This window comes from Somniosus microcephalus, chromosome 1 (assembly GCF_052327205.1).
Source record: "Somniosus microcephalus isolate GS21.2 chromosome 1, FLI_Smic_1.0, whole genome shotgun sequence".
Taxonomy (NCBI): Eukaryota; Metazoa; Chordata; class Chondrichthyes; order Squaliformes; family Somniosidae; genus Somniosus; species Somniosus microcephalus.
The window spans coordinates 381,480,220-381,503,018 of NC_140987.1; the positions used below are offsets into that span (position 1 = coordinate 381,480,220).

Here is a 22,799-nt window from a genome sequence, read left to right on the forward strand (position 1 = left end):
ATTATCCTTTAATAAATATATATAGCAAAAATGAGGCAGGCGACACGTGGCTCTTTCCCAAGACTGGCACCTAATGCCATCTAGTGGCTTGTGACAGTAATATATTTGCATTTGGGCAAGCCAATAGGAATGTTCTTCAGTTCTGTGAATGCATTTGAAGGAAGGTTTGTTTTCTAAATCAGCATTTATAATGGTAACTTCTAATTAGTATTGGAACAAGCAATGCACAACAGCTGCAGGAGGATGATAAACTCTATATGGTTTGACAATAGGGTTACAATAGCGCGCAAGGAACTGTATTCTCAAAAATTCTTTCAAATGGCCTCTCTCCAGCTCTTAAATTCTTCATTCAAATCAGCTCTGATGTAACAGACGAATGCATAGATTATTAAATGTCAAATGTCTAACCTAAATCAATTACCCGCTGGGATTATACTTTGCCCAACTGACCATTACTCAGACACTAACAGTTTACAAAAGCAGCATATATCTTGGATCACTGCAAAATGAAACAATGTTATCTATAAACTACCTGAGCAGTAATGTTCAAAAAGGTTTTCTGAAACTCAAGAGGTTCAGGAGATGAATGCTTGATCAGCTATTTGTTTCCAAGTACAACTCGTACACAGATCAGGCACAGCTATTTGGAAACAGCAATAACCTAATAGAATGTTTTTAGATTATGTGGACCTAGCACCTAGAGATGATTCAAAAGCTTTACTCCCCTTTCAGAAAGGAGCAGGAGGCATTTGGAACCAGTACATGCAGGTTTCCATCTGCAACCTGATAAATGGACCAAAGTCCTATCTATTCATTCCCACTGGATACAATTTCAACATATCAGACCCCTTCCCATTCACTTCCTTTATGCGAAATTCCAATGGACTAAACCCCTTTCCATACACCACTCCCATTACTTGTGTGTGAATTATTTCCGTTCAGCATTTTCAGCTTTGGTTGTAGACCAAGTTATTGAATGAGTAGTGCACTGTGGGACAAAGAAAGTGAAATTATCTTTAATGTATCTACAGTTTCCAGAAAGTTGGATCCAAGCAGTACATTTCCTGGCAAAGCAGCTTTGCATTTATCTGAATTCAACTCTTAAAACATACGGACTTAATCAAAAGAAAAAGCCTGCAGAGCAACTAGAGCATGAAATACATTTTTGAAAAGACAGTCAAATAAGACCAGCTGATCCATTGAGTCTGTCCGATTTAGCCATGTTGCAACTAGGCAACACAATCCCCAATTCCCCACCCACCAGTAACCATATAATCTCTTGGGAGAGGCAAAAAAAGATTTAAAAACCTACGGCCAATTCATGGAAAAAGATGAACTGCCACTTTCATAACATCGAAATGCTTTACCTCAGTTTGTTGTGGCACTAAAGTCACAGAATCACCAATATGTCAAGAAGCATAGCAGAAGAACACCAACAGACTGTGGCACAGAGTTCATCCCTGTGCTCACTCTCCCCACAACCCTAAGTTCCTGAGCTCAGTCATACAGTGGAGCAGGAAGTTGCCAAGCAGAGACCAAGAGAAGGAACACTGGTTAAGAGAATCTGGCATACATTCTAAAGATTAGTTTCAGAACAGCTTAGGTGGAGCTTTGGAGTAGGTCACTCTTTTCACTTGGTGGAAGTTGATAAGTAGTCGAGGAAAACTACAGGAAAAATGGGAAAATAGTTGGAAAGAAGCGCTGCACCATAATGTACACTAATGCAATACCTCATTCATTTTGGCACAGTGGATTATAAAACTGTCCTTTTACTCTTTTGTCCTAACCCAGCCCAAACTACTGGGGTGAAATGTCTCCTCAATGTCAAGGTTCCTAAGTGAAGGACTTCAGCAGTCTCAACCTGGTCCTTTGTGGTCATAAACTCAAAGCACAAAGCTGTCCTTACTTTCACTTATTATCACCATAAAGTACTATTCTGTATTAAGTTGACAGTATCACTCAGAGATACTAGATGGCTAGGGTGGGAAATGCAAAAGTCACATTAGTGCAGTAACGGTGAACCATTGAGATTAGGGCAGAGTGGAGATTACTTTCTCTACATCTGACCTGTTATACCTAGAAGTTCTTGATGGTGAAAATCCTTCACAAGGATAAAATCACAAACAAAAAGGAAAAAAAAAGTGGCAACAGACTGCTCACCTAATCCATACTCTACAGACTCAGGGTCATCGTCGTCGCCATCCTCGCTGATTTTCCGTAAATGTTCCAGGTAAGCATCCGTATGGAACATTGCCATTTCCTCCATTGAAGCTACTCGGGGTTTGACTACCCTGTTGGAAATGATAAAAACATCAACTTTATGATTTTACACCTTCTGGAACAATTATACAGGAACCTAATTCTTCACTAAAATATGAATTAGCTTCTGGGGTTTGACCCTCAGCCTCAATGACTGTCTGGATGGGAGGACACTTGTGTGTCATCCTTAATAGGTGTTCAATATTTTCAAAGTACAGTGACAGAATTGCAGCATAATAGAAAGTACTGTCAACTGGGTAGATGGTAATACAAAGCCAAATACCGAATAAAACATGCGTTCCAACTAAATCAGCACATACCATTAAAACCTATATATTTTTGGAAAGGGTGGAAACACTAAAGTTAGCTGCCTGACTGAACTCAATGCTCAATGCGTAAACACAATTACCGGTGTGGTAATGAGCTATGCAAACCAGGAAGGTCCCAGTTTGGTCTGTGCTGAATTAGCTGTTCTTAATAAGGGCTACAATTGGCATCAGTGCCCCCAAGTCAGGGATGGGGAACAAAATAGTTAGCCAGGGTTCTCACTGCTGATCCTACCTCAATGACCTGCTGGAAGCACAAATGTATATGTGTCAGGTGAGGGCCTGCCAATGCTCACTGCCTAGGTTCACACATGAAGTATAGACAGTTAGGTGAGGAAACAATATACGGTTTCAATTGGCTGGTAGAACCAAAGATACTGAAGGTCTACAACTTGTACCAGATAGCAGAAGTGCAAACTTTGCTAAAATGGCAGACGATTTGGAATGGGTTAATTGGATAACCCTACTGGGTGGTGGTGGTGATACCAATGTAGAATACAATTGGAAAGTTTTTAAGATAAAAAATGTGGAAGACAAATATGTACCCAAAGTCAAAAGAAGGGAGTGTGATAAGAAAAAGCCAAGGTGGCTGACTGGTCATGTACAAAGACAAGTAAGGTGTAAACAAAAATATTTCTACAAACTATAGGCATCTAATACTCAAATAAAACAGAGTTAAGTACAAGGAACAGCTAAAGAAAACAAAGGCTGCTATTAGATCAGCTAAAAGGATATTAGAAAAGGGGATTGTAGACAATTGTGGAAGTAATGGGGGAAGATTTTTCAGTTATGTTTAGAGAACTGTCAAAGACTGCATTGGGCCATTGAAGGATGCTCAAGGACAGGTTATTAAGGACTCACTGGGTATGGCGGAAATATTAAATGAGTACTTCCCATCAGTCTTCACTCTTGAAGACGATACTCGACTGTTAGAATTTAATGATGATAATAATAAAACTAGGGATATTATCATAGATGAACATATTGTTTTAGATAGAATTAAGAACCTGAAAATAGATAGAGTAGCCGGACCGGATAATATCCACCCGAGGGTCCTCAGGAAGATAGGACACTTGCTGTGCGAGACCCTTGCCCGTATTTTTAATAGCTCACTGCGCTCAGGGATGATTCCCGTAGACTGGAAGGAGGCTAATGTAGCCCCCAGACCTCATTACAGCCTTGGTCCAAACATGGGCAAAAGTGCTCAATTCCAGAAGTGAGGTGAGAGTGGCTGCCATTGACATCAAGTCAGCATTTGACCGACTGGCATCAAGGAGCCCTAGTAAAATTGAAGTCAATGGGAATTGGGGGGGGGGGGGGGGGGGGGGGGGGGAACTCCACTGGCTGGAGTCATACCCAGCACAAAGGAAGATGGTTGTTGGAGGTCAATCATCTCAGCCCCAGGATATTGCTGCAGGAGTTCCTCAGGGCAGCATCCTAGCCCCAACCATCTTCAGCTGCTTCATCAATGATCTTCCCTCCATCATCAGGTCAAAACTGGGGATGTTCGCTGATGATTGTATTGTGTTCAGTTCCATTCGTAACTCCTCAGATAATGAAGCAGTCCATGCTCACATGCAGCAAGGCCTGGACGACATTCAGGTTTGGGATGATAAGTGGCAAGTAACATTTGTGCCACACAAGTGCCAGGCAATGAATATCTCCAACAAGCGAGAGTCTAACCACCGCCCCTTGACATTCAACGGCATTAACATCTCCGAATCCCTCACCATCAAAATCCTGGGGGGGGGGGGGGGTTACCGTTGACCAGAAACTTAACTGGACCAGCCACATAAATACTGTGGCAATAAGAGCGGGTCAGAGGCTGGGTATTCTGCAGTGAGTGTCTCACCTCCTGACGCCCCAAAGCCTTTCCCCCATCTACAAGGCACAAGTCAGGAGTGTGATGGAATACTCTCCACTTGCCTGGATGAGTGCAGCTCCAACAACACTCAAAAAGCTCAACACTATCCAGGACAAAGCAGCCCGCTTGATTGGCACCTCATCCACCACCTTAAATATTCACTCCATCCACCGGCGCAAAGTGGCTGCAGTGTGTACCATCTACAAGATGCACTGCAGCAACTCACCAAGGCTTCTTTGGCAGCACCTCCTAAACCCGCGACCTCTTCCACCTAGAAAGACAAGGGTAGCAGGCGCACGGGAACACCATTACCTGCAAGTTCCCCATCAAGTTACACACCATCCTGACTTGGAAATATTCCTTCATCATCGTTGGGTCAAAATCCTGGAACTCCCTCCGTAACAGCACTGTGGGTGTACCTTCACCACATGGACTGCAGCGGTTCAAGGCAGCGGTTCACCACCACCTTCTCAAGGGCAATTACGGATGAGCAATAATTGCTGGCCTTGCCAGTGACGCCCACATCCCAGGAAGGAATATTTTTTTTTAAATCACCGGGTAGGTGCTGGGGGCGCATTGGAGAGGAATTTCCCAGATTTTTTTCTCCCAAATTGGCCTGGGTATTACCTGTTTTTTGCCACTCCCAGGAGATCACATAGTTTTTGGGTGGGGTAGAGAGTGTATTTATTGTGATACACAAAGTATCACAATTGTGTGGGACAGGCTAGATGGACCAGAGGGTCTTTTCCTGTCCGCCATTGTTTGTAAAACAGAGCGCAACCATCATCTATGAAACCCATCACAGCCTCAGTCAGCACCTTTTAGAGAACTGAGAAGAAACGGGGAAGTTGGGAAAAAAAGTTAGGTGTTTGATTCCAATCTGATCTGATAATCTGAGTTTTTTTTAAATTTGCTAATGGGATCTGAGCGTTGCTGGCAATGCCAGCATTTATTACCCATCCCTAGTTGCCCTTGAGAAGGTGGCGGTGAGCCGCCTTCTTGAACCGCTACAGTCCGTGTGGTGAAGGTACTCCCACAATGCTGTTAGGGAGGGAGTTCCAGGATATTGACGCAGTGACGATGAAGGATCGGCGATATACTTCGAAGTCAGGATGGTGTGTGAATTGAAGGGGAATTTGGAGGTGGTGTTGTTCCCATGCGCCTGCTGCCCTTGTCCTTCTAGGTGGAGGAAGTTGCAGGTTTGGGAGGTGCTGCCGAAGAAGCCTTGGCGAGTTGCTGCAGTGCATCTTGTAGATGGTACACACGGCAGCCACGGTACGCCAGTGGTGGAGGGAGTGAATGTTTAAGGTGGTGGATGGGGTGCCAATCAAACGGGCTGCTTTGTCCTGCATGAGTAAAATGAGAAGCAAGCTTTGACTTCAGCAAGTTTCCTCTTCAATCACATAACAGCACTTTCACTAAAATGGAATGAGCAAACTTCATGAAATACAAACAAAGGGATCTGTACACTTCTTTTCACCCACACTCCAACTTCTTACTCTCCTTTTCTCATTTTCATATTTTAAGACAGAGGACCCACCCTGGGAGCAGACATTTAAAGTAGAGTTCAAATGGGGATAGTCCATATTCATGCCACTGGAGCAAAAGTTTGCCATGTCAGTAATTTAGGATTTCTAAACCAAATGTCCACTATACAAAGCCCTGGTTAGACCACATCTGGAGTATTGTGTACAGTTCTGGGCACTGCACCTTAGAAAAGATATATTGGCCTTGGAAAGAGTGCAGCGCAGATTCACCAGAATGTTACCAGAGCGCCAAGGATTAGGTTGTGAGGAGAGATTACATAAACTAGGCTTGTAATCCTTGGAATATAGAAGGTTAAGGACTCACTTGATTGAAGTTTATAGGATTTTGAAAGGAATTGATAGGATAGAGAGAAACTTTTTCTGCTGATGGGGAGTCTAGGACAAGGGGGCATAACCTTAAAATCAGAGCCAGGCCATTCATACAGAAGTTAGGAAACACTTCTACACGCAAAGGGTGGTAGAAATGTGGGACACACTCCCACAAAAACAGTAGATACTAGCTCAATTAATCATTTTAAATCTGAGATCGGTAGACTTTTGCTAGCCAAGGGTATTGAGGATATTGAGGGATATGGAGCCAAGGCGGGTGGATGGAAATATAGTAAACATGACGTTTGATGACTGCAAAGATATTTCTGGTAAATAACATGGCTGTACCTCATGTATTTCAGCAATCCATAAGAGGCAATCAGAGAATGGACCATACTGGCCTAGAAGAAAAAAGGGATAAGAAGTGAAGATCAACAATATACAACACTATGTACAGGCTTCCAACAGCAACCAAGCAGTACATTGAGTGTGCTGACCACGGGTTTGTGCTTCCAATGCCTTACACAGAAATTCAAGATCCTGTCCATTCTGTCAGGGAACCAAGTACAGGAAACTTTCTGATATCCGGCACTGACGGGACCGAGCTGGTGCCGTAACATCAAAAGTGCCAGACATACCAGAGTTAATGTTTAAACATACAAAACTGAGAAGCTCCGTGTGAATCAACAAACCCTGTTGCTTAGCAACAGCTTCAAACAATCGGCTGCAGCTGCAAGCGTCTGTAGCTGAAGCTGTTGCTATAGCTACAGACCTTGCAGTGCTTGACTGGGAAAAAAAAAGCAACGAGAACTAAAAAAACATATGTAAAACGGCTCCTGATTTTTGCCGTTAGATCAAGTATTCCGGGCATATAACCTCCGGATAAACCAAAGTTTCCTGTATATGCCAGGGATTTCGCCATGGGAAGGGCTGGGAAAAGATTTTTAAACAGCAAGTGCCCCATGGTCACACGCAGTCATTTCCATACAGCCAGTTCAGGAGCAGAAACGCCATGGAACAAAGGGCAGATAATTTGTGTTGACTCTGGGTAAAGGAATGGCATGAATCGAGTACCTAAAGTATATTTTATTTTCAAAATATGGGTATGTTGAATTGGATGATCTTAGTCAGGACAGCACTGCAATTGGCTTCAGCATCTCTGGACTGAAAATAAAATCAGCTCCAGTTCCTGCTCCTGCCCACCATCCAATAAACTTGCTGCACAGTGCAAGCACATGAACCTTGGGCAAGGGCAGGATTGGGCTCAACTGTAATGCTTCCCCTCCCCCCATGGTCAAAGGACTGGAGAGTGCCCAATACCTTGGAACCATATTCCAGAGGAGCCAATGTCCTCAGGATATGAGCTGGTGGGGGGAGGGGAGGTTGGGTAATTGGCGAGAAAAAGTAAAATGTTAATCTTAAACTTACCATATCACAGTTACATTCTAACTGCAGATTAGAAAGTCATTTGTGTCCCTTCTCTCCATGTGGCACTGTTCACCATCTCTCCCATTACTTTTCTCAAATCTCTCATCCCAATTTAAATGCCTAACAAAATCCTGCTGCACATAAGTCAGTGGTATAACAGTGGAATTACATCATCAGTTCATATTACAACCTGGAATCCATTAATGCCATAGAATGCTACCCAAGATTTACTCATCCTTTTGGATTGGGACTGATAACCAAATTTCAGCACCGTATTACATGGGCAGCACAATGGCACCAATGCTGCAGCAACATTTCCACTCAAAAAAATGCCATTTGTCAAAAAAGCACGGCAAATGTTTTTTTTAGTGAAATTGGTGCTGCAAATATTATACCCTACCCTATTTATACATTTGTAAGATTCGCAATTTTCAGCAAAAATCACGCAAGAAAACTGGATAAAATTAAGACTGTTTATTGACCAAAGTAAGCTTGCACAGAAAAACCTTTGATAAAAGGGCATACAAAATGGCCGCCAGGCCCCGTGATCAGTTTATGAACCATTTTATTTCTGTTACTGCAAGCCAGACAGGCTTGTGGATTGAAGACAGTGAGCCCACGAAAGCCAATCTCTGGGAACCGAAACTCAGAGCAACAGCATACATATTCAATGGATTATAAGTACAGGATGGGGCCCATCAAGATATGGGCGGACAATGTAAAAACACTTATACCCATTTATCGTACAAAGGAAAAACCGTTTAGCAGCCATCAAGGAAAATGTCCGGACCGATCAATATGCGAACCGAGCCACGGTGACAATGCAAAAGACATTGAAAGACATTATCGGCCAGGAAGGCCAGTTTAAGTTATCACCGGCTCCGTTACAAGACAAAGCGCCCCTGCAGAGATTTCTGCCCGCCAAAATTAATACAAAGACAGGACTATGATTTGGCGGGAGATAAGACTGTCCCAAAAGAGTATAACTATGGATTGAAAGTCCATCTAAAAAACTTCGGACTCCGGGTTACTTGAACAACTTCTTCTTCACTGCCACGGCTTTCTTGTTGGGCGACTTCAGGCTTCCATTTTCTTCAAGAACTTTCTTCTACGAGGAACGAACGAAGGGCGGACGGTGCCCGGATCGGCGCCTCTTCCACTTCGGCAGATCGATGAAAACGTTTTCGTCTTTTTAAAGACGGACGGTTTCGGTAAAAGGACAACGTGGTCGGTGTTCAGCCAAACAAGGCTCGGCCACGACGAGAAGACGACGAGGGTGGCCCGGGTACTGGGGTCGGGAGATCATCGACGACCCAGGCCGACGGAGAAGAAACCCTCTGGAGAACCGGCGATCGATGCCACAAGATTCTCCCAAGTGCATAGCCTGCATCTGGGTCTGCTCCATGAACCCAAATTGACTTGGTGGATCTCAACCTTAACGAGCGCTCATCGAGGCTGGGTCTACCCCACCGCCTCGAGGGAGGAGAGAATATCGACTGCGCCAGAAGTTTCCAAATCCACGTGACGACGGAAAGCGGTGCCAAAAAGGCTGCGAACCCCCCTTTCTCGCGATTTCGAGAGTGGTGAGCATGATCCCAAGTTCCCCAGGTCGAAACTTAGTTTAGGTATAGGGGAGGGAGTTAAGGGAAATCGTAATGTGTTTCCCCTTTTTCGATGTGCCGTGTGTTCCCCATTTCCATAGAGTCAAGTTCATAAATTTGTGCATGATTGTAGTAACTTTAATCTGTGCCTATGATATGTATTTTGTAATGCTTCAAACTGTTTAAAAATAAAAGCATCCATTTCGTGCTATTCAACCTGGTCTATTGAGTTCTTTCTCTGCACTACTGTTCTCTGCACCTAAGTCCAAGGTCTAGAACCGTAGGGGGGAGTGGGTCGAACCACTCAAGGGTAATTATTGCACGAAGCCTGGCAGGAGACCAGAAAGAGCAAGAGAAACCCCCTACAGAAATGGCGACCGCGGCAGGACCTTGGCAGCAGGAAAGTAGTGTGTTAGATCAAGATCTGAATAGACGAAATGTGATGGATGAAAGAATAGCAGATTATGTTTTCGGAAAAGTCAACCTCACAAAACAATGGATATCTGATCTGCTAAGGGATAGGCGCCCGCTAGACGCAGCCATCAAGTGGACAGCGGGTAGAGAGCATAAGAAATCTGTAGAAAAGGCGGTCTGGCTGATGTGCTACAAGAAGCAAGTCCAGCTTTTGGACCAGGTAGTTGCAGCACAGACAGTCCAGATCAACGGCTTGCTTAAAGGCGTGGAGGAAAAGGTTGCGGGAGGTCAAAAACTGATTGAATCGCTTGACGCGCTGAACCAGGAACGCCGCTCTGTAATTCGCTGCCACGAAACCCGGGTAGAATATTTAAAATGTCAGGTCGTGGAGGCCAAGGCCAGTGAAGGTAGAATGAGAGAGAGGTGTTCCCGTCTAGCCAAACAAGTAGATGCCCAAGAGGAAAAGCTCCTGGGAGCCAGGGCAGCATATAAAATGGCCATGGAGGATAGATCTGAGAACACCGACCACAGCACTTGCCGCCGGGAGCTAGAGGACCTGAGAAAGGCCCTAGCGAAGGCAAACGGGTTGGTGTGTCTCATAAATCCACCAGCGAGTCAGCTGTTGCTAGCCAAGGAATCCAAAAGACCGATTCCACAAGAGGCAGTTGGGGTACCAACCCCCGAACCTTCTGCGCCTCCTGCCTATGAGGAGTCTTGGACTCCGGGACAGGAGACGGAGACGGTAGAGGAAAAGAGCCCTGAGGTAGAGCAACCCCAGACAGTAGAGTCGGGGTCGGCGCCAATGTGTCCAACGAGACACCGGAGGATCGGTCCAAATGAAGAAAATGGCGATGACGGACCCCTTGAGAGTCAGATCATAATGCCTCATAGCGCACGACAGCTAAGAGAGATGATAAGTCACATCCCAAAACTCTCCGAGTCAGGAGATCCCTCCGTGCATTTCAGGGACGTGGAGCAGACCGCAGCAGTCAATGACTGCGACGGGGTTGAACAGTCTAAAATGCTGCTGTTCTCCCTGGACAGTTCGCTCCTCCAGTGTCTCCCTGACGAGAGCAAGAGAGGGCACAGGGACTATGAGTTGCTACGGGATGAGATTCTGGAGATCATGGGAGAGGGGGACGGAACTCCGTTCCTCCGTTTAGAAAAGACAGTGCAGCTAGAGGGAGAACCCCCACGGGTTTTCGCCGACAGGTTGTGGCCAGTGTATCGGCGCAGCTGCCCGGGCGGGCCGGCCCGGGCCGGGCTGGATGGCGAACAAAGGGCTCACTGGCTTCGGTGCCTGGTAGCAGGTTGCCTGCCAGTAGTGAAGGAACAGGCCAAAGCATGGTTTGACCCCACTAACGCCCGCTCCACGGAGGAAGTAGTACTAGATCAGCTCACGATCAGTTATAGAAACAACAAGGGCAAGAAAACGCCTGTTGTGAAAGGAAAGGTGCATGAGGTGAGACCCGCAGCCTCTGCTAAAAAGGAATGGCGTCAGGAGGGAAATCGCCATCCCCAAGCAAATAGCAGTTGTTACGGGTGTGGGAAGGAGGGTCATTGGCGCAAGGACTGTAGGAATCCTTGGAAGGATAAGAGGGAGAGAGAGTTCGCCGCAGCCCAAGATCGAGCCCAAGCCCGAGTCGCCAACGGCCCGAGAGTTTCCCCAACACCAGCACAACCACAAGTGCAGGCCGCTGCCCCAACACCAGTCCAGAACCCAACCGTAGCTTTTGCCCCGAATGAAGGGGGTGGTGCGGTTGTGGACCCCGCTGCGATCGAGTCAGTCTTGGAGACTATGCGGTCTCTGATGACCTGGCAGGGGAAGGTAGCGGTTGCTAACAGCCCTATCGCCCCCGAGACCCCAGCCGAAACACCTAAATGACTGACGCCCGCGCAGCCCATCTACTTGTGTCCGCTCCGCTATGACGCTTGGAGAAGACCTGTGGTGGAGATGGAGGTGGAGAAACAAAGGGGTAGTTACCTGTTGGATACGGGAGCTTCGTGTACCTTGATCCACACGGACAAACCTTTTGCCTCACCTCTGTCCGCCCAGGCTCCATATTTAGTAGCGGGTTTCACGGGTAGAGCACAGGCTGGCGCGCACTCCCTCCCGCTCTCCATTCAGTTGGGAGCGCTCCACACCACATGGACGTGCATCCTATTGAAGTGGAAAGAGGGGGGGGGGGAAAGGCATCCTCGGGGCTGATTTCTTGGTGGAACACGGGATCCTCGTGGACCTGAGAAATCACTGTCTCTGGGGAGCCGAGGGCGGTTTAGGTAAGGTAGTCGTAATCCCGGGGAAGGAAGAAAAGGGGGCCCTGTGCACTATGAAGCCATCAGGAGGTTACGATCTCGAGCTCATGATAACAAACGTCCCAACGGACTTGCAGGCGCGTGTGTCAGAAAATCTGACCGCGTTCGCCACCCACAAGCACGACTGCGGGAGAGTCACTGGGTTCGAAGTCAGCGTAGACGGGGACCCCATGATCCGACCCCAAAAGCAGTATAATTTCCCCAAGGAGGCAGAACCCGACATGGAGACAGCAATATCTTCATTGGTACAGCAGGGCGTATTGAGGACGATAGCCACCCACGTGAACTCCCCATTATGGCCGGTAAAGAAACCGGACAATTCGTGGAGAGCCACGGTGGACTATAGAGTCCTCAATAGTAATATCCCAGCCTGCGCGCCCACGGTAGCAGCAGTTGCAGACTTAATAGGGAGTATTCCAGCATCGGCGACCACATTCACGGTGCTGGACATCTCGAACGGTTTTTGGTCCATTCCGCTGCGGCGGGAGGACCAGTACAAGTTTGCCTTTACTTTCAAAGGGCAACAGTACACCTGGAACTGCTTACCACAGGGTTTTCACAACAGCCCCAGCATTTTCCATCAGTGTATGGCGGGGAGTTTGAAAGAGTTCAGCCAGCCCAACCAGATAGTGCAGTATGTGGACGACTTACTCCTGTTCACAGATACAAGGGAGCAGCACGGCCCACTGTTAGCCGAATTGTTGGAACTGTTAGAAAGGAAGGGTTTCAAAGTAAACCCAAAGAAAGCGCAGATCGGCCAGCAGGAAGTTAAATTCCTGGGTCTGGCCATCCGCGCTGGGGAAAGAGCCATAGATAAGGCCAGACGGGAATCTATACAAGATCTGCCGATTCCCAACACAGTAACGGGTGTAAGGTCCTTTTTGGGATTGACCGGGTACTGCAGAGATTTCATCGAGGACTATGCTGCCACAGCGGCCCCGCTACTTCGACTCTTACACAAGGGAGTCGAGTGGTCTTGGGACGAGGGGTGCCAGGCAGCATTCGAGAAGTTGAAAAGAGATCTGCAGACCGCGCCAGCCCTAGGGGCCATAGATGGGGGAGAGGAGTTCTTTCTGGAGGTAGCCGCTAGTGGGGACAGCCTGAGCGCAGTACTGCTCCAAGAGCGGCACGGCAAGCTAAGACCAGTAGTTTATTCCTCCAGGGTGCTCACGGATGTGGAGAGGAGTTTCTCCAATTGCGAACGGCATCTCCTGGCCACGCATTGGGCTGTGAACAGATCAGTGATCTTCACAGGGACCTCTCCCATTACGCTCCTCACCCATCACACCCCCACGAAGATGCTTCTGGACGGGAGGATTAAGGATGGGACCGTAAGCAGCGCTCGGATTGCGCGCTGGACCCTCCTCCTTTCCCAGATGGATCTCAAAGTTAAAGGCCTCTGCGCGCCAAGGCTCGCAGCCAATATGGCATATCCCGGGACAGCCCATCAATGTTCCGTAGAAGGGGTATGGGAAGTTAACATAGGTTTACGGGCCGGGATACATCCCACGGGCCGCGAGATCTACGTAGACGGTTCTAGCACTGTAGCTGACGGCAAGCGACTCACAGGGTGTGGAGTTTATGACCCTGCGGCAAACATTGCCCTGGCAATTAAGCTCCCCAGCACTATGAGCGCGCAGCAGGCTGAACTGTCCGCGGTGGCGTACGTGGTTACCCACCCCGAGATTTTCCCAACCCCATACACGATTTGCTCAGACAGCATGTTCACGTGCAATTCGTGTACGGAGTACCTCGCCATCTGGTCCCGACGCGGGTACACCTCCGCGGACGGGCGGCCTTTAACAGTTAAGCCCTTGCTGGAGAAGATCCTAGCAGCTGTGGGGGAGAAAGGAGAGGTGTTCATCCATAAGGTGAAGGCTCACTCCATTACAGAACCCCGCAGTCAGGGCAACCAGCAGGCGGATGCGCTAGCCAGGGAGGGTGCCCGCAGCGGCATTCTCTGGGACCCATACGAACCCGGACCCGTGGCGGCGATCCAAGGCAGGGAGGGAATTCCCGGGAACACAGGGGTGACACCGCCCCCAGACCTAAAGACCGTCCAAACCCTGGATCCCGCCCTAAAAGCAGTCCTAAAAGCCATCACAGAGGGCAAACAGGTAGAAGGTCCGTACAGTACGGCAGCCCTCACAGTCAAGGAAGGTATGCTGTTCCGAAAGGAGCAGTGGGTTGTGCCGCAGCAGCACCGAAGGGAATTCCTGCAATTGGCCCACGAGGGTCCAGGAGCGGGACACCCCGGACCTGAGGTCACCTGGCAACGGGTGGAACAGGCGGGATGGTGGCCGGGACTTCGGGACGATGTCCGCGAGTTCTGCGCAAGCTGTCTTGTGTGTGCTGCTAACAACCCAGACCCCCACAAAAGGAAGGTGCCCATGGGGCACATCAGGAGGGTAGAGGGACCATGGCAGTCGATTCAGGTCGACTACATAGGGCCCCTGCCCGCCGCCCAGGGAGGCTATAAGTACTGCCTTGTCCTGGTAGATGTGTTCACCAAATGGGTAGAAGCCTTCCCGTGCAGAACAGCTACGGCACTGGGTACTGCTAAGATCTTGATTCGGGAAGTGTTCTCACGGTGGGGACTCCCCCGTTTTGTAGAGTCCGACCAAGGGAGTCAGTTCACCGGTCAAGTAATGCAGAACGCCCTCAGGCTCTTGGGCATTGAGGGAAAGTGGCACGTAGCATACAATCCCCAGTCATCCGGGATTGTTGAGCGTATGAATCGGACCCTCAAGGAAAAGCTGAGGAAAGAGACAATGGGCTCGCCCCAGAAATGGGCGGAGGTCCTGCCTTTAGTCCTCATGGGGATCCGAGCCAGCCAGTCCAAAAGCACGGGGTATTCCCCGCACGAGTTAATGACTGGAAGGATCATGCGAACACCCACCCATGTGCTAGCCCCGGTGCTCACTGAGGGCCAGCTCCGAGAGGTGAAACGGGACAAATTCGCCCAAACCCTCTTGGAGCGCCTGAGACAGATTTATGGGCAGGCGGCTGGGAACATGGGAAGACAGCACCAGGGAAATAAACTGTTGTTGGAACCTCGGAAACAACAAGAGTGGGTAGTCGGGGACCAGGTCATGGTCCGAAACTACGCCAGGGTAGGGAGTTTTGAACCACTGTACATGGGGCCATACAGCATTGTAGACAAAGCCAGCCCCATGGTTTATGCAGTGAAGACGCCCCGACGTACCAAATGGTTTCACATCAACCAGTGTAAACTGTTTAAACCGGGTACACCAGGGCCACCAAAGGGGACCAGGTCTGAGAACAAAGATCCTCAGCCTGTAACAGAGTCACAGACCACACAGGCTGGAGCAGTAGCCTGCGTGAAGGGAGAGGCCATCCCATTGGAGTGGGAGGTCTCATCTTTTGAATGGGATTTAGGCAGGGGAGAGCCCGAACAGCTCAACCTCGCTTTAGACCCAATCACGGAGGAGGAAGAGTCAGAGGACGGCAGTCCCGCCCTCGACTCAAGCTTGGGGGAGGTAGGGAGTGGGGGTGAAGACTCGTTACCTGTAGGGACAGGTGAGGTGGAGTCGGAAGCCACAGATCCCGACCCCGGGGGGGCGGAGCCTGAGGAAGGGGAGCTGGAGCCGGCAGCTGTGGAGGAACCACAGGCTGTGACGGTAACAGTCACGACCCCAGGTCCATCGGCCCCGGGAGCCCAACCCAAAGCAGCCCCTCGTAGGTCAGCTCGAGCGCCCCAGCCCAGAAAATTTTGGCCAGATTCTCCCCATCCTCCCCAACCACGGTTTAAAGCAGCCCCAGGAAGACATGATCCCCGTTCAGCAGCGACAGGCTGCGGGGGATCAAGGCCAAAGATCAATGCAGCCCCACCGCAGGGTGTGGCACACGACAGACCTCACAGGGATTCGGAAAGCCGCCCCACGGAGGGCGGCGCTGTACATAAGTTAAGATAGGTAATTATGGTCATAGTTTAAGGAATGTAAAGTATATGGTGTTAAGAGTACAATTTTGAAGTCTGCCCGGTATGTGTGTTTGTTAGGGAGCGGGGTCCAGGAACCCGCGCGTCCAATTAATTTAGGCCAGCACCTATCGGGAGCCCGGCTACATCATTTTGTTGGTTACAGAAACCTGGGATACGATGGAAAGGATTGTCGTCGCGTTCATGGCGATCGGGTGCGGGTGGGCCTACCGAGGCCGCACCAAGGACGTCATCATTTTCGGGTGCTCCGGGGACACGGCCCCCATCGCAACGGATGGGACGGGGGAGCGAGAGGTAGAGGAAACCGCCACCTACTTCCACCAAGGGAGATGGCCAGGTTGGCTGGGAACGAATTCTACGGAATATTCCAGCAATTTCGGTTTTGCCTACCAAGAGACTTCATTAACGTGCCCTCGAGTGAGGATCCTAGCGCCCAGAGTCAGCGTCACCGTGGGAAAGAGGATTTGTCTGGTGTGCAATGGGAACGTACCACCAAGGCGATGGTGGTGGCTACGAAAGCTGGGAAAGGACATGAGAAACTCTACGGTCGAGTGGGAGCGACTGGGTAATAATACCCATCGGACTATTACGGGAACTCACGGACAATTACGTGTGTGTTGGGACAAATGGTGGGAACCGGATGAGGGAATATATGTCTGTATGTGGGGTTCGAGACGCGTCTGCCCCAAGGGCGTGTCCATCTTCTTCCAGAGGCAGTGGCAGGATGAAGGGAAGGGGATGAGATGGGATGTTAGCACTCGAGCGTGCGGAGCCCCATACTCCCCTATTCCGGTGAACGCCACTGAACTCATCACCCGCCCACGCAAGCCCCTGCCCACGCTTCCGGTAGCACTAGCCCAGAAAGGAGGGTGCCCAACCACCACCAGGGGACCCGGGAACGGTTTAGTATTGGTACCCACCGGTCAGGTGCTGTACCAAGGGGTACACTACGCGGTGGCCTCAGTGATTTTAAATCTCACTGAGGTAAGATTGCCGGAGTGGTGTCCCAAAGAAACGGAACAATTATACCAGGTCCTGTTAACCAGTATGTTTAGACAATTTTACGAATTTGATTTTGCCGACATCGACAGAGACAAATTATACACCACACCGCCAGAAGTTTTGGATCGAGTCGGGAGGCAAAGAAGGGGTACTGTAAATGACATATTCACTGCTTTTAGTACCGGGACATCTGTTGTCAACGCTCTAGATAACGTGGAACTGCAGACACAGATCAACGGTTTAAAAGCCCAGTTAAGGAACATATTGACAGACGAAAACAAGGTCGTGGGTTCTGAGTTGCATGAGGACCAGGCCATGACACTACACTTTAAGGACATAATTGCTGAGCTGGAGAAACACGCGAGAACGGTAAATGCACTCATTAAGGAGGATCGGAATGCGTCCGATCAAGCTGCGCAAAACGAGGCCTGTGTGCTGTACGGGGCGTGGTTATTGGGCGAGGGCCGCAGTAATCTTGAGGATTTAAAACAGGGTTTGGTCCCGTCCTGGATCAGCAACAAGCACTTGCAAGCGCTCCACCCTTTTGAGAATGCATTAAGCCCGTGCCAGCTCAGACTAGCCGCAGAAGCATACCCAGTTCCAGTGGACTGCGGACATTCGAATCACACTATTATGGGAATAGTAGTAAGAATGCCGGTGTTGGGTCCCGCAGCAAAGCCCGCCCCGGTATACAGAGTAGAGAACATTGGAGTCATTCAGGGGGGCGCACACATTCGTTACGCAGTGGTCCCGCCTTACGTCATCAGATGGGAGCGTACGATGACAGGCACCGACCTCTCGGGATGTCGGAGCCGGGGAGCACACATCATCCTGTGTCCCCAGCACTTGAATGCCTTTTTGAAACCACAGTGCGGGTTCAGAACCGCTAGCGCGAAGCCGGTGAATTGCACCATGGAGGCAATGGCAGAGGACCATGTGCCCCCACAGGTCGCATATATCGGGGGTGGGACATACTGCGTCACCACTGCAGCGCCTCAGTACCGATATGGACAACACGAGTGGTGTTCGGTCGGTGATAGCAGTTTCTGTTTCAAACCCAGGGCCGAGGTTCAAGTGGCACAACAACGAATTGTTCCCATTCCTGCGCCCTCCACTGTACACATCACTATCAAAGAGAATTTCACAGACTTACAACGATTTGTCGCGCATTTTGGTTATGTCATTCCCCCTCTTCCCGAACACCTCACCAAGGTTTTAAAAGCCGTTATAGTTTCGCAGAAACATTTCTATACACTGGAGCAGAAGACTTTAGAGATAGGAAAAGACATATTAGATATAACCATCCCACCATGGTGGGACTTGTTCACCAACATAGAGGTCCCCGCCTGGATTAGAATAGCATCCCATATCCTAGTAGTATGTCAGGTTTTGATTGTGATATTTTTGCTCTTCGTGCATTGCAAAAGAGGCAAACGCCTCCAGAGGCACGAGAACACAGGAGAATGGAGAGAACGCTATGTGCAGATGGGGGAAGCAGATACCCCACTCTAAGCTGCTAGTATAAGATTAAGCGTCCCTCCATTTAAAAAAAAAAAAAAAAAATTTTTTTTTTTTTTTTTTGATTGTTTTGGGTTATAAGGAAATAAGTATTGTCATGTTATTAGTTGTTCTTAAGTTTTTTTGGATTAATAAAAGATGCATGCAGATGGCGCAAAAGGGTATCAACCCCTGCCCATCTGACAGGTGAAGGTGTTATAGTTTAAGATTTGCTGTCTATGATTCCAAATGTGCATGAGGTAATTTTCATTTTTCTCCGGAAATGGGAACTGCATGTGTCGTGAGGGGCATAGATAGTTAAGTGCCAGGAATGTTTGGATGTGGGGAATCAGGGAAAATTTGCTCATCAAGGATTATTGATACTTTAAGCAAGCTATCAGTATCACAGGGGGGCCTGTAAGATTCGCAATTTTCAGCAAAAATCACGCAAGAAAACTGGATAAAATTAAGACTGTTTATTGACCAAAGTAAGCTTGCACAGAAAAACCTTTGATAAAAGGGCATACAAAATGGCCGCCAGGCCCCGTGATCAGTTTATGAACCATTTTATTTCTGTTACTGCAAGCCAGACAGGCTTGTGGATTGAAGACAGTGAGCCCACGAAAGCCAATCTCTGGGAACCGAAACTCAGAGCAACAGCATACATATTCAATGGATTATAAGTACAGGATGGGGCCCATCAAGATATGGGCGGACAATGTAAAAACACTTATACCCATTTATCGTACAAAGGAAAAACCGTTTAGCAGCCATCAAGGAAAATGTCCGGACCGATCAATATGCGAACCGAGCCACGGTGACAATGCAAAAGACATTGAAAGACATTATCGGCCAGGAAGGCCAGTTTAAGTTATCACCGGCTCCGTTACAAGACAAAGCGCCCCTGCAGAGATTTCTGCCCGCCAAAATTAATACAAAGACAGGACTATGATTTGGCGGGAGATAAGACTGTCCCAAAAGAGTATAACTATGGATTGAAAGTCCATCTAAAAAACTTCGGACTCCGGGTTACTTGAACAACTTCTTCTTCACTGCCACGGCTTTCTTGTTGGGCGACTTCAGGCTTCCATTTTCTTCAAGAACTTTCTTCTACGAGGAACGAACGAAGGGCGGACGGTGCCCGGATCGGCGCCTCTTCCACTTCGGCAGATCGATGAAAACGTTTTCGTCTTTTTAAAGACGGACGGTTTCGGTAAAAGGACAACGTGGTCGGTGTTCAGCCAAACAAGGCTCGGCCACGACGAGAAGACGACGAGGGTGGCCCGGGTACTGGGGTCGGGAGATCATCGACGACCCAGGCCGACGGAGAAGAAACCCTCTGGAGAACCGGCGATCGATGCCACAAGATTCTCCCAAGTGCATAGCCTGCATCTGGGTCTGCTCCATGAACCCAAATTGACTTGGTGGATCTCAACCTTAACGAGCGCTCATCGAGGCTGGGTCTACCCCACCGCCTCGAGGGAGGAGAGAATATCGACTGCGCCAGAAGTTTCCAAATCCACGTGACGACGGAAAGCGGTGCCAAAAAGGCTGCGAACCCCCCTTTCTCGCGATTTCGAGAGTGGTGAGCATGATCCCAAGTTCCCCAGGTCGAAACTTAGTTTAGGTATAGGGGAGGGAGTTAAGGGAAATCGTAATGTGTTTCCCCTTTTTCGATGTGCCGTGTGTTCCCCATTTCCATAGAGTCAAGTTCATAAATTTGTGCATGATTGTAGTAACTTTAATCTGTGCCTATGATATGTATTTTGTAATGCTTCAAACTGTTTAAAAATAAAAGCATCCATTTCGTGCTATTCAACCTGGTCTATTGAGTTCTTTCTCTGCACTACTGTTCTCTGCACCTAAGTCCAAGGTCTAGAACCGTAGGGGGGAGTGGGTCGAACCACTCAAGGGTAATTATTGCACGAAGCCTGGCAGGAGACCAGAAAGAGCAAGAGAAACCCCCTACACATTCTAAAATGGTGCCAGTAGCCAAGAGGTCCAAACAATTTGTGGAGGGAAGCAAGCCGAGGGAAAGAAAGGAGGAAATCGCGATAGACTCAGCAAGATTACCGAGCATGGCGTTACTGTTAAAAATTGGCACCGAATTTTCTGTGAATTTGCTTGCTTCACAAAGTAGAAAAAAACTTGTATTATATAATATCTTTCACATTCTCAGGTCGTCCCAAAGCACTTCACAACCAATGAAGATCTTTTGAAGTATATCACTGTTGGAATGTAGGGAAATGCAGCAGTCAATCTGCACGTAGCAAGGTCCTAAAAGCAGCAGAGATGAATGACCAGATAATCTGTTTTTGGTGGTGTTGGTTGAGGGATAAATGTTGGCCAGCACACCAGAACTTCCCTGCGCTTCTTCAAATAGTGAGATCAGTTATGTCCACCTGTTAGGACAGAGTTGGTTTAATACCTTATCTGTAAGACAGCACCTCCAACAGTACAGCACTTACTCAAAAATGTATTAAAGTGTCAGCCTGGTTTATGTGCTCAAGTATCTGTGAAGTGGGGCTCAAACTCACAACTTTCTAACTCAGTGGTGAGAGTGCTACCACTGAGCCAAGGATGACACCAAGAAAATGAAAATGGGTTGGATAGATATTTGGCCAGAAATCATTCCAATCCCGCAACTACAAATCTGCACTAATTGGTGTGGAGTTGAAATGAAACCTTGTATAACTGATTCTTCAGAAGTGAATCGCAATCGCCAAGTCAAACCAACAATCTCTGTTGGATAGCAAAATACTGCAGATGTTGGAAATCCGAAATAACAACAGAAAATGCTGGAAAAACTCAGCAAGTCAGGCAACATCCGTGGAGAGAAATTTGAGTTGACGTTTCGGGTTTGACCCTTCTTCAAAACTGGAGAGAAAAGGAACTAGATCGAAGGCAGGGCTGCGATCGGACAAAAGAATAAAAGAACCAAAAGAAGTAAAAGAGATTAGAAGCTAGACGAGATGGTAATAGGCTGTGATTAGGTGTAAAGTGTACTGGCAGGGCAAAAGATAGCTGCCAGGTGTGAGAGAGAAACAAAAGGAAAGGGGGGGGGGGGATTCATAAATGCGCCAGTTACTTTACTTGTCCTCTGGGGATACACTTTTCATGAGAACCAAGTCTCCCAGATTCTGCAATGCTTGAAGCTTATACCCAAAAATTCCTAATTCTTGCAATTGGACAAGTTACCTGTGCAACTTCCTGTTTTTATATTTTAAACTGCTTCAAACATTGACTTGGTCGTACCCACGATGCAACGAAGACAACCTTTAGATTTAGTTGTGTATGGTCAATATATTATAAAAATAAACCTATTCATGATTATATAGAATGATATATAGCATATAAAACGGACCACAGTCTGTAAAGTCGCCACTGGTATAACATTTGAGATTTTTACCTATTTAGCCTGGAAGGGAATTTGGTTTCATTTATATTATGGTGTTCCTATGAAGTGAAGATACAATTCACAAAAGGTGAACTCCCAGAGGCAGATAAGCTATTTAGGATTGTGTGTCAGGCAAATTAGTTGTAATACCAGTTGAATTAGTGGTTTCAGAATTGCGTATTTTTGTATGTCATATATGAGTGCCATCGAGCGACACCTACTCACCAATTAACTTCCTCACTGTCGCTCGGTTTGGGTTCCACCAGAAGCACTTGGCTCCAGACCTCAATGCAGCCTTAATCTTGACATGGATGGAAGAACTGAATGCCAGGAGAGGAGAGAGTAGCTGCCCTCAACAACGAAGCATAATTTAAGTGAATATGGCACAAAGGAGTCCTTGCAAAAATGAGGTCAATGAGGCTAAAAGGGAAGACACTAAGGAAGATACTTGTGTTTGTTGGATGCCGATTATCACAGCTCCAGAACATTATTCCAGGTTTTCCTCAGGGAAGCATCTTCTGTAGCTACATCAGTAACATTCCCTCGTCATAAGGTCAGGAGTAGGCGTGTCCGCTGATGATTTCAGTGCTCAGCTCCATTCACAACTACTCTGATAACGAAGCAGCCAATACCAGCCGACAGCAGGACTTGGACAACATTCAAGCCTGGGTTGATAGTGCCAGTTAATGTAATGATTAACTCAAGCAATGGAAAAACAAAGACATCTCCATTAACCTGCAGCAGCAGCACCATCACAGAGTCCCTCATCAGTAGTACCTTGTGGATCATTGTTCACCACGTAATTAACTGGACCAGCCATGGCTACCAAAGCAGAGCAGAAGCTGTGTACTCTGCAACACCTGGCTCACTTCCTGACC

At 48.0% G+C, this 22,799-nt stretch overlaps 1 protein-coding gene across 6 annotated transcripts in view; it reads right to left on the bottom strand.

Annotated features, from left to right (window-relative positions):
- The window catches only part of hdac8 (histone deacetylase 8), a 105,171-nt gene that overhangs the window by 76,902 nt on the left and 5,470 nt on the right, over positions 1–22,799 (bottom strand). For all 6 annotated transcript variants that reach the window (XR_015079423.1, XR_015079424.1, XM_085996192.1 and 3 more), the window contains exons 2-3: positions 6,654–6,706; positions 2,161–2,291 (exon numbers count right to left, since the gene is read on the bottom strand). Coding sequence is in view for 4 of the 6 variants with exons in the window: in XM_085996192.1 (XP_085852318.1) it covers positions 2,161–2,291; positions 6,654–6,706 (184 nt within the window). In the remaining 2 variants the exon portion in view is untranslated. The remainder of the gene's footprint in view (positions 1–2,160; positions 2,292–6,653; positions 6,707–22,799) is intronic.